Source organism: Mus caroli, unplaced genomic scaffold (assembly GCF_978045245.1).
Source record: "Mus caroli unplaced genomic scaffold, Mus_caroli_1 scaffold_16, whole genome shotgun sequence".
Classification (NCBI taxonomy): Eukaryota; Metazoa; Chordata; class Mammalia; order Rodentia; family Muridae; genus Mus; species Mus caroli.
Window position 1 is genome coordinate 64,637,074 of NW_028227271.1, and position 12,660 is coordinate 64,649,733.

Below are 12,660 nucleotides of genomic sequence, written 5' to 3' on the forward strand. Positions count from 1 at the left end.
AAATGTGAGTGTCTCCCCTGATTGACAGTATGTATGTCTGCAGAAACACCACCCAAGCTGGAGTCTGACTGTTCGGCTGCTTTCTGTAATTTGTAATATGACTAAGCATGAATATACTAACAGAATAATATTTTTACCAAATGGGGCTGTTACTATAAAACTAGAAATAATAGGAAGTTGTATCTGAACCTAAAAGTTAAAATTGTAGCTCAGCAGCTCAGAGTACTTCCTGGTCTTACAGAAGAGCAGAGCTCTGTTGCCAGACCCCACTCCCCTGGAGACTCCTAGCTGTCTGTGCGGTCTGTTCTAGGGACTCTGACACCATCCTAGCCTCCAGGGCACTATACACATGTGGTTTATTTAAATATATCCAGACAACACACACACACACACACACACCCTACATATGCCATGTGCATAATGTAAAAAATAAAGCTTTTTAGAAATTGTAGCTTCCCAGCGCGCTCATGTAAAACTTGGAAATTCTTGCAGCACCGAATGCTCTGGAAAACTGCTGTGAGAATTTCATTGTGTGTTGCATCGTGGAGACTTCACAAAGCAAAATACACTGAAAACATAGGGTATTGCTGAAATGCAGAACAAAGCCGGAAGTGAATCCCACACTTACGGGGGTTTTTCCATACTTAGGAAGGAGTTAATGAATTTAGATTTACACAGATAAATGATGACTTTAGTAATAAAGTCTTTATTGTAACAATAGCCAATTTTTTTAGAAAAAATAACAATGGATGTACATAGAGACAAGCATTTCATGTGCGGTTATTAAAATATGGTTTTAAGTTATTCAAAGAGTCCTATGCATGATCATATGTAACCCATCCAGATGTTCAAGTGAGCTCATGATAGGAAACTTTATATTGATTTACTTTTTAATAAGTAAAACAAAAGGCATATCACTTCCAGGTAGATGATTTAAAATATCTATTTAAGTAAGGATAAAATGAGCATTCACCTTTAAATTTAAGATGAAATTAAAATCCTCAATAAGATGAAATATACAGGAATATGGTATACAGTATGCTAGTTTTTGTTTGTTTAATATTTTAAGGACCAGACCTGGATGTGTAGCCAGTGACCTGGATCATCCTGCCTCTTTAAGCGGTCTAATTTGAAGTAGGGCGGAAGACCCTAGAATGCACAAGTGAGAGCTCCCAGTGTACACTTTAGAACTGAAGACATAAACCGGTTCACCCTTCTCCCTCAGCCATACACATAGAATATGGAGTCAGAGCCAAGGACCAGGGTCTGGCTGTTTGTTTAAGAAAGCATGTGAAGAAAACAGTGCCTCCTGGCAAATATGAATGAGTTTGCAACAAGCTGGCCCCATGGCAGGATACACAAGACTAGTTGTAAAGTAGAAATCTAGAGAGGGGACACAGGAGATAAGGCAGAAGGGGAAGTCCATCTACAGACCCTTCCCCAGCGTAAGCTCATGCCCCAAACTCCAGACTGTGTGAAAGAAGCAAATGCTAAGATAGAGCGAATGACGTCAACCTGTAACAGACGCTTCTCAGACACTGAAGTGTGGATGACATCAGGGGTTCTTCATAGCCTTTTTTGTCCACTCAGTACTTGGTGGTCTAGTAAGACATATGAACTAATTACCAAAATGTTTCTTAATTAATAAAAACAAATAGCCTTACAAGATATAAGTGCATTTAAATGTAGCTAGTGGATATATTTGAATACTTATAGTAATATATACCTATTGGCATGTTGACTAAGACAAATCACAGTTCTAATAACTTTTCCATGTAAGTAGTATTTTTAGACTGTTAAAAACGTAAATGTACTATGAAAATCTGACTCCTCATGTGTAAGAGAGAGATGCCTATGTGTAGAGATCTCTGAAAGCACCGTACGTAATAATGGAAGGCCAGAGACAAACAGCCTGAGTTAGAGTTGCTCAGAGCATTGAACAAGAAAACAGCTTGACATAATCCTTCCAATTAACTTCCTTAACTTGATTTAAATCAGAAGCAGAGTTAAAGTCAGATTTTCATTTGTTAGCGAGCCATATTCAGATGTTGCAAGCAAAATTGTATTTCTCATTTCTACAAGCAGTGACTGCTTTCATGTTCTTGTTTGATTTTCTGTCATTTACTTGTGCCCGTATTTTAAGAACTACATGATAATGCTCAACTATAAAGTGATTTATATGAAAGAGTATTCTTAAACTCAGGGACTTCTCAAACAAATGTTACTCTTTTGATTGCCCCCCTTAACTTCTCACCCCCATCGTTCTGATTTGCTGTCCAGAAAATGCTAGCGACGCTGCTTTAAGGAGGTAGGTGATGGAGTCTAATGGAAGAGAGAGAGGAGCCTCTCTAAGCACATTTCTTCATGCTCGAGTTTCTGGCTCAAACATGAAGAAATGTAGGACGATAGGGATTGGAAATATATTTTCTTAACTATGTAAACAAAAGGACTATGTGCTGTCAGCTGGTGGTCAGCTTGGTTTGGAATCTGGTCTTGCCCTTATGAAGAGAAAGACCATTCTGGAAGTGTAGGGAGATGCATGCAGGAGGAATGTAGAAGCAGGTATGTGTTGCTGGGGTGCAACTGCTGCTAGGGCAGAAGAAGCAGGGACTTGGAGTTTTGTCTTCAGTTACATGGCATCTTTATGGACGTTCTTGTCAATTGTTTTTAAAGTCCCTTCCTACTCTCTCTCTTGTTATAGTTTTCAGGATTTTGATATCCAGGGGTCCAGAAGATGCACTTTGGACTGGCTGACAATAGAAACATACAAGAATATTGAAAGTTACAGAGCTTGTGGGTCCACAATTCCGCCACCATATATCTCTTCCCAAGACCACGTTTGGATCCGGTTCCACTCAGATGACAGCGTGTCCAGGAAAGGCTTCAGGCTGGCGTATTTTTCAGGTGTGTTTTTAAAAGGAAATGCTGCACCATATGTTGTGGTGTTACCACTCAGTTACTTTGTGGTTAACTTTCTGAGCAGTATCCAGTCAATCATGATTGACCCTCAGGCAGCTGAGATGAAGATTAGAAGCTTGAGTCAGATGCCTTCAAATTTGAGATTCCAGTTTGACGTTTTGTATAACCATAATAAAATTATTAATTTCATGAACTAAAGTCTTTTTTAAAAAACATCTTATTATTTGCCTTGAAAGTACACTTTTCTCCAAGCCTCTTTCAAGCATTTGTCCATATCTCAAACATGACATCAGAGCATAGGTTTTGGTGTATGAATTCCTGTTTTCATTACACCTTAAACAAAAGACTGAACCCACCCCACCAGCGTAGTGTATAGTCTCAGACTTTTACATTTTTGCTTTTCTGAAACCATTTCCAAACATGACAAAGTCATGCACATGGGGAAGTCTTTGATCATGATTACATGAACTGTAAGCAATTTAAAGTTGAAATGACAGTGTATCCAAAGCAGACCTAAATTGTAGACACAGCATAGTGAACACAGTAAGTTACTGCCGTGTTTGCATACAGAGACAAGAAAGATACTTGAAAGCAGTTACTAGAGTGATTTCCTTCTTTAAACCTCTCTCACTGTGCTCTATGTTGTAAAGGGTTACATTCTTCACACAGTGTGTTCTTCGGCTCATGTGTCTTAAATCATTTCACTAAATGTTCTACAGTGAAATAGCTCTCTACCAAATAGAATTGACCCTTCTATATTAGGTTAAAGTGCAAGGAACTCTGTGGGAAAGGAACAAACAACATTTAATAGATGGGATTGTTGATATGTGGTGCCCGTGCTAGTCTCCCAGGAGAACCAAACATACTCTTAACACGGACACGGTTTCTTTTTTTTTTTTTTTGGTTTTTCGAGACAGGGCTTCTCTGTGTAGTCCTGGCTGTCCTGGAACTCACTTTGTAGACCAGGCTGGCCTGCAACTCAGAAATATGCTGGCCTCTGCCTCCCAAAAGTTAGGATTAAGGGTGTGCGCCCCCACCGCCCGGCTGCGGACACGGTTTCTAACAGCCGTATGTATCACAGGAGCTCAGTCACCATCATTGTAAGGTGTGCACTGTCTGTTCAAGTTCTGGGTGAGCTTTACTTGTGTTCTTCTTTCCTTGCCACCTCTCCAGGGAGATCTGAGGAGCCAAACTGTGCCTGTGATCAGTTCCGCTGTGGTAATGGAAAGTGTATTCCAGAAGCCTGGAAGTGTAACAGCATGGACGAGTGTGGAGATAGTTCTGACGAGGAGGTCTGTGCCAACGATGCTCACCCCCCAACAACGACTGCTTTCCAACCCTGTGCCTACAACCAGTTCCAGTGTCTGTCCCGCTTCACCAAAGTTTACACGTGTCTCCCTGAGTCCTTAAAGTGTGATGGGAACATTGACTGCCTGGACCTAGGAGACGAGATAGACTGTGACATGCCGACATGCGGACAGTGGTTAAAATACTTCTATGGCACCTTCAATTCTCCCAACTACCCCGACTTTTATCCTCCTGGAAGTAACTGCACCTGGCTGATAGACACTGGTGACCATCGGAAAGTCATCTTACGGTTCACTGACTTTAAACTTGATGGTACCGGGTATGGTGATTATGTCAAAATATATGATGGACTGGAGGAGAATCCTCGCAAGCTCTTGCGGGTGCTAACTGCTTTTGATTCTCACGCTCCTCTGACGGTCGTTTCTTCCTCCGGACAGATAAGAGTACATTTCTGTGCTGATAAAGTGAATGCTGCAAGAGGGTTCAACGCTACTTACCAAGTCGATGGCTTCTGTTTGCCATGGGAAATACCCTGTGGGGGCAACTGGGGATGCTACACAGAGCAGCAGCGCTGTGATGGGTACTGGCATTGCCCAAACGGAAGGGATGAAATCAATTGTACCATGTGCCAAAAGGAAGAATTTCCATGTTCTCGAAATGGTGTCTGCTACCCTCGTTCTGATCGCTGCAACTACCAAAACCATTGTCCGAACGGCTCTGATGAAAAAAACTGCTTCTTTTGCCAGCCAGGGAATTTCCACTGTAAAAACAACCGCTGTGTGTTTGAAAGCTGGGTGTGTGATTCCCAGGATGACTGCGGTGATGGCAGTGACGAGGAGAACTGCCCAGTCATTGTGCCTACCAGAGTCATAACAGCAGCAGTCATCGGGAGCCTCATCTGTGGCCTGCTGCTCGTCATTGCATTGGGGTGCACTTGCAAGCTTTATTCTCTGAGAATGTTTGAACGGAGGTCAGTATCAAGACAGACTTTAGTTTACAATTTCTGCAATAAAGTGTGGCCCAGGGGCTGGGTATGGGGCAGCTTAGTTGGTCAAGTGCTTGCCACACAAGCTTGAGTACCCACACACAGTTGGACGTGCTGGTGGACACATGTTAGTTCCAGCAGAGATGTTTGGGTCCCTGGGCTTTGCCAGCCAGCCAGTCTAACCTGATTAGAAATCTCCAGGTCTCAGGGAAAGGTGGATGGTTACTGAAGATTGACACCCAAGGTCAGATTCAACAGGAAAGCACACTCATGCACTCATGCACACACAAAAACAGGGAAGATTTCAAAGTGTGCCCCAAATGTTTGCCGTTATTCCTTTTGATGTGGCTTAGAGATATATAAATTTAGGATACATAAAATTAGAATGAAAAGCCCAATGGTCAAAGATAAACATAGTACAAAGTATTATTTAGCTTTATCAGGCGAGAAGAGTCAATGTTATATTTACTAACTTAGTGTAAGCTGTTATTCTCCGTTACAGTTTTATCTTGTTTTCATAAATATTCAGTAGTGCCGTATATCTGAGAGTCCAATGTTTATACCATTCTACAAGTGAGAAGGAAATGAATGAGCCAGTCTCACAAGCAGGCTCATGATGAGGAGAGACTTGTTGGGTGAGTAAGCTGAGCACAGTGAGTGGTCTAAAGTCTCCAAGACAAAGTAGCATAGATGTCCTCATGATAGGGGCATGTGACAGTCCTTATTCCAGGAGCTGCCATTTGAAATAGGTGAGTAGGGTGTAGAGAGGAGATCCTGGAGGGGTCTTCTCTGGGGAGTATATAGAAGAATGTCCAGCATTGCTCCAAGAATACACATGTAATTCATTTAGTCTGGAGCCTTGGAAACACATGAGGGACTGACATGACATGACAGTGGAGCTCGGCCTGGCTATGTGCAGTTCAGTGAGAGCCATGTTCTCAGTTGAGTAACAAGCTAGGCAGGGAGAATGGACTTCAGGAGAGCAGCTTCCAGTGTGGTTTAAGATAAATTGAGAGATGTTAATGGCAGGGGCATCTCCCTAGAGGGCATTGTGGGGACAGCTGCCTTCAGTCCTAACAGCTACAAATGATCAATTAGCAAAGCCATGCTGAACAGCTAGAGAGCACAGATGGTGCACAGATGCATGGGGCCACAAGAGCCATTGTGCATCTTTTCTCTGAGCAAATATAAATGGCTAGGAAACTTTACCAATGGAGAGTTGGGGCTCCGATTACATCACTTCAGTCCACCTGTGTTGGAATTGATGGACAAAGTGTCTGCTGAGACCTGTCACCAATTATCTCCTAGAGTGTAGGGGTTTGGGGCTTTAAAGTCTGTTATTTTACCATGTACAGATATTTCCTTTAGCAGACGTTTCTGTCTATTAAAACATAGTAATTTATGCTCTTACTAGCATAAACACCTCTGGACAACCTTTCACATCAGCTTTACATTCCCAGAGTAGAAGTGGTTCAGTGGCGTGAGCCAGTTGAAAGATTCAAGTGCTTCAGTTCTGATGGCAGAACATTGCTGCTTGCCTTCTTTTGAACCTTTTCTTCTCTTTACTCCAAGATCATTTGAGACCCAGTTGTCACGAGTGGAAGCAGAACTTCTCCGAAGAGAGGCTCCTCCCTCATACGGACAGTTGATCGCTCAGGGACTAATCCCACCCGTAGAAGATTTTCCTGTCTGTTCACCCAATCAGGTATAATGAGAATTCTAATCTGTTTCATCCTCTTTTAAAGTCTACAAGTAGTAAAGCAGGGATTCTTAACTTTAGGAATTTTCACAATCATGCAAATATTAAATATATGGACAACTGAATTTATAAATTGTATTACATTTTCACAGAATCTATACAATTCTGATTTTTATAATTATAAAACTGTCATTCTGAGACATTTTCCTTTTGGAGATAAGTGAGCAGGTGAACTGAAATTTAAAGCCTTTGGCCAATTTTCTGATTGAACATCTAGAGATTTAAGAATGAATGGTAAAATTAATGTACTAACACATTACTTATGGCATATCAACCCATTTTAAGTGAAAGTAATTGAAGAGGAGTGAATATTTGCCCCTAATTTAAGGGAGAACTTGAAGCCGGGTTTTAGAGTTTAAGAATTGGGTCCGTTTTCTTTTGGTTGTAACTAATACTCTTTGGTTCTTCAAAGTTCTCAGGAAGTTTTCAAAACATTTCAAGCTATAAAAATGTACCGCAGCTTATTTTAGTCATAAGCATTTGTGTGCATTTAAATTTTAAATATATTCACAAACATTTATAAAAATGACTCAGAATTAGAACTAGGAAAAATTAGTTTTTTAGTGCCTTAACACTTTTAAATTGAACATCCTTTCACTTCTGACACATGTCACCTTAGCTGGATATTCTTTCAAATCCTCAGTGAGAATTTGTAGATGGTCATTTCTAATTTTTTCAGATGTAATTTCTAATTCAGAATTTATGCTGGTCAAATTGTTAGATATAAAAAAAATAGAAAAAACTCGATTATAGTTTCTGTCATTGGCACTGCCACCATCGGTTTCTTTGAAGATAAGTGACAGAGCATGGTTACCTCCATTGGCTACCATCACCTCCTTCCCACTGTGCCCTGGAAAGCTAGTAGGAGCACAAATCATGTGACTGCTCACTGCTAGGACCATTTGCAAGCTGGCTTCTCCAGCTCCCTCTGGTTTTCCAGCTCACTAAAAGAATTTGAAGGGCTCACTTGGAGCTGTTTGCCCATGGCTGTACTCCGTTGCTATGAGAGGATATGAATGAATTAAAAACCACTGAGGGAAGAGGCTCATGGGGCAGAGTTCAGACAGCCCCATGCAGAACACTGCTGTGGGACAACATTCCATAGCTGTTACCCACTAAGGATGCTCACCCAAGCCCCCATCCAGACTCACATATACAGTTGTGATCAGTTGGACATGGCTAGTGTACGTCTGTCTATAGCCCTGCTGAAACTGTCCCCTTACCGTGAATCACCAGAGCCCCACCCTAGGTCACAGGATTGTAGCTGCCTGCCAGTCTCCCAATGGAGACAGCTTACTTTCTGTCAGTCATGGCACTCCAAGTGTATAGAGATTCTGTCCCAAAAGCCAAGGTAACTTTGAAGTCTATTTCATACTGCTTCATTCTCTAGAGCCACAAAGTATTAAGAATTCCATTTAAACAGCATTTTAAATAACATAAGTTGTTGAACTTTGTTTAATGAGGCCAAATTCTCACATTTGAAATTTCTGGTAACAAATTATCAACTTTCCGTAAGTTTTTAAAAGAAAATAATTTTGTAATTTGCTCCTAGTACAAAGTAGAAATCCTTTCTGGTCAGCTCTTACTGCTTCACAAGTGAACCATAGACAGTTACCCACCAAGCTACGGTGACACCCCCCCACACACACACACAGAATCTAGTGTTAAATCTGCAGCTTCTCAGTTAACAGGCTCTCAGCTAAGCAGAGATTGCCTGCTGCTTGTGACTGACGGTAATGAGAATGTCGGTAGGAAGTGTGCGAGGTGAGGGTCTGTCAGAAGCTCGGGCTCACGTGACAGTGGTTTGAATACTGAGCACTAGGAGTGGTCGAGGGAGATGTTCATTCTAAATTTGAACTACTATTTGTTTTTAATTTTGTATTTAGATTCTTCTTAATAGGCAAAAGAAAAAGACCTTTCACATTTCTTACTGGTGATGTGTATTTTACTAAAGCTGGCTAGAAAATATTCCTGCAGTGATAGCCTCTGTTTGCTGAATTGTTTCAGACTGTACAGGCATGACTGTATGCACATGGCAAACGGGAAGAGCACTGGCTAGGGTGCTGGCCTATTTTCTTCCTTCTTGCTTCTGTGAGAGGCTGGGCCTTGAGCACTGCATCACCAACCTTTGCTTGCTTAGTTTTAAATGCTCAGTGTGAGGTTCATTAAAGCTATGCTTGCCCTAAGTCTACAGCCACTAGGTGGAGCTTGAAGACGATTTAAAACTCACCTGACACTTTCATCTAGACAAAATGATTTATCTTTTAATTAACCTATTTATCATTGTGTTTGGAAGAGGCTGCCTGTCATGGTGCCATCCAGTGGAGGTCAGAAGACAACTTGCCAAGAGTCTGTTCTCTGTCCTCCTCCTTGTGGGCTCCAGGTGTCGAGCGCAGGTGGTCAGACGTGCAGGCAAGCGCCTACCTCTGCCTGTTCAGCTGTCTCCCTGGCCCCTAGGTTTTCTTCTAGTTGCGAGAGATACTTTCTTTTTTTTTTTTTTTTTAATATTTTTATTACATATTTTCCTCAATTACGTTTCCAATGCTATCCCAAAAGTCCCCCATAGCGCCCCCCACTTCCCTACCCACCCATTCCCATTCTTTTGGCCCTGGCATTCCCCTATATTGGGGCATATAAAGTTTGCAAGTCCAATGGGCCTCTCTTTCCATTGATGGCTGACTAGGCCATCTTTCGATACATATGCAGCTAGAGACAAGAGCTCCGGGGTTCTGGTTAGTACATCATGTTGTTCCAACAATAGGGTTGCAGATCCCTTTAGCTCCTTGGGTACTTTCTCTAGCTTCTCCATTGGGAGCCCTGTGATACATCCAATAGCTGACTGTGAACATCCACTCCTGTGTTTGCTAGGCCCCAGCATCGTCTCACAAGAGACAGTTATATTTGGGTCCTTTCAGCAAAATCTTGCTAGTGTATGCAATGGTGTCAGCGTTTAGAAGTTGATTATGGGATGGATCCCTGGATACGGCAGTCTCTAAATGGTCCATCCTTTCATCACCACTACGAACTTTGTCTCTGTAACTCTTTCCCTGGGTGTTTTGTTCCCAATTCTGAGAAGGTGCACAGTGTCCACACTTTGGTCTTCATTCTTCTTGAGTTTCATGCGTTTAGCAAATTGTATCTTAAATCTTGGGTATCCTAAGTTTTGGGCTAATATCCACTTATCAGTGAATACATATTGTGTGAGTTCTTTTGTGATTGTGTTACTTCACTCAAGATGATGCCCTCCAGGTCCATCCATTTGGCTAGGAATTTCATAAATTCATTCTTTTTAATAGCTGAGTAGTACTCCATTGTGTAAATGTACCATAATTTCTGTATCCATTCCTCTGTTGAGGGACATCTGGGTTCTTTCCAGCTTCTGGCTATTATAAATAGGGCTGCTATGAACATAGTGGAACATGTGTCCTTTTTACCGGTTGGGACATCTTCTGGATATATGCCCAGGAGAGGTATTGCTGGATCCTCCGGTAGTACTATGTCCAATTTTCTGAGGAACCGCCAGACTGATTTCCAGAGTGGTTGTACAAGCTTGCAATCCCACCAACAATGGAGGAGTGTTCCTCTTTCTCCACATCCTCGCCAGCAACTGCTGTCACCTGAATTTTTGATCTTAGCCATTCTGACTGGTGTGAGGTGGAATCTCAGGGTTGTTTTGATTTGCATTTCCCTGATGATTAAGGATGTTGAACATTTTTTCAGGTGTTTCTCTGCCATTCGGTATTCCTCAGGTGAGAATTCTTTGTTCAGTTCTGAGCCCCATTTTTTAATGGGGTTATTTGACTTTCTGGAGTCCACCTTCTTGAGTTCTTTATATATATTGGATATTAGTCCCTTATCTGATTTAGGATAGGTGAAGATCCTTTCCCAAACTGTTGGTGGTTTTTTTGTCTTATTGATGGTGTCTTTAGCCTTGCAGAAGCTTTGTAGTTTCATGAGGTCCCACTTGTCAATTCTCGATCTTACAGCACAAGCCATTACTGTTCTATTCAGGAATTTTTCCCCTGTGCCCATATCTTCAAGGCTTTTCCCCACTTTCTCCTCTATAAGTTTCAGTGTCTCTGGTTTTATGTGAAGTTCCTTGATCCACTTAGACTTGACCTTAGTACAAGGAGATAGGAATGGATCGATTCGCATTCTTCTACATGTTAACAACCAGTTGTGCCAGCACCATTTGTTGAAAATGCTGTCTTTCTTCCACTGGATGTTTTTAGCTCCCTTGTCGAAGATCAAGTGACCATAGGTGTGTGGGTTCATTTCTGGGTCTTCAATTCTATTCCATTGGTCTATTTGTCTGTCACTATACCAGTACCATGCAGTTTTTATCACAATTGCTCTGTAGTAGAGCTTTAGGTCCGGCATGGTGATTCCACCAGAGGTTCTTTTATCCTTGAGAAGAGTTTTTGCTATCCTAGGTTTTTTGTTATTCCAGATGAATTTGCAGATTGCACTTTCTAATTCGTTGAAGAATTGATTTGGAATTTTGATGGGGATTGCATTGAATCTGTAGATTGCTTTTGGCAAGATAGCCATTTTTACAATGTTGATCCTGCCAATCCATGAGCATGGGAGATCTTTCCATCTTCTGAGATCTTCTATAATTTCTTTCTTCAGAGACTTGAAGTTTTTATCATACAGATCTTTCACTTCCTTAGTTAGAGTCACGCCAAGATATTTTATATTATTTGTGACTATTGAGAAGGGTGTTGTTTCCCTAATTTCTTTCTCAGCCTGTTTATTCTTTGTGTAGAGAAAGGCCATTGATTTGTTTGAGTTAATTTTATATCCAGCTACTTCACCGAAGCTGTTTATCAGGCTTAGGAGTTCTCTGTTGGAATTTTTAGGGTCACTTATATATACTATCATATCATCTGCAAAAAGTGATATTTTGACTTCATCTTTTCCAATTTGTATCCCTTTGATCTCCTTTTGTTGTCGAATTGCTCTGGCTAGGACTTCAAGTACAATGTTGAATAGGTATGGAGAAAGTGGACAGCCTTGTCTAGTCCCTGATTTTAGAGGGATTGCTTCAAGCTTCTCACCATTTACTTTGATGTTGGCTACTGGTTTGCTGTAGATTGCTTTTATCATGTTTAGGTATGGGCCTTGAATTCCTGATCTTTCCAAGACTTTTATCATGAATGGGTGTTGGATCTTGTCAAATGCTTTTTCCGCATCTAACGAGATGACCATGTGGTTTTTGTCTTTGAGTTTGTTTATATACTGGATTACGTTGATGGATTTCCGTATATTGAACCATCCCTGCATCCCTGGGATGAAACCTACTTGGTCAGGATGGATGATTGTTTTGATGTGTTCTTGGATTCGGTTAGCAAGAATTTTATTGAGGATTTTTGCATCAATATTCATAAGGGATATTGGTATGAAGTTTTCTATCTTTGTTGGGTCTTTTTGTGGTTTAGGTATCAGAGTAATTGTGGCTTCATAGAATGAGTTGGGTAGAGTACCTTCTGTTTCTATTTTGTGGAATAGTTTGTGAAGAACTGGGATTAGATCTTCTTTGAAGGTCTGATAGAACTCTGCACTAAACCCATCTGGTCCTGGGCTTTTTTTGGTTGGGAGACTATTAATGACTGCTTCTATTTCTTTGGGGGATATAGGGCTGTTTAGATCATTAACCTGATATTGATTCAACTTTGGTACCTGGTAT

At 41.2% G+C, this 12,660-nt stretch overlaps 1 protein-coding gene across 2 annotated transcripts in view; it reads left to right on the forward strand.

Annotated features, from left to right (window-relative positions):
• Lrp12 (LDL receptor related protein 12) overlaps positions 1-12,660 on the forward strand; it is an 85,081-nt gene that overhangs the window by 66,229 nt on the left and 6,192 nt on the right. For both annotated transcript variants that reach the window (XM_029469889.2, XM_021183312.3), the window contains 3 exons: positions 2,702-2,904; positions 4,093-5,197; positions 6,785-6,917. In XM_029469889.2, coding sequence (XP_029325749.1) covers positions 2,702-2,904; positions 4,093-5,197; positions 6,785-6,917 — 1,441 coding nt within the window. The remainder of the gene's footprint in view (positions 1-2,701; positions 2,905-4,092; positions 5,198-6,784; positions 6,918-12,660) is intronic.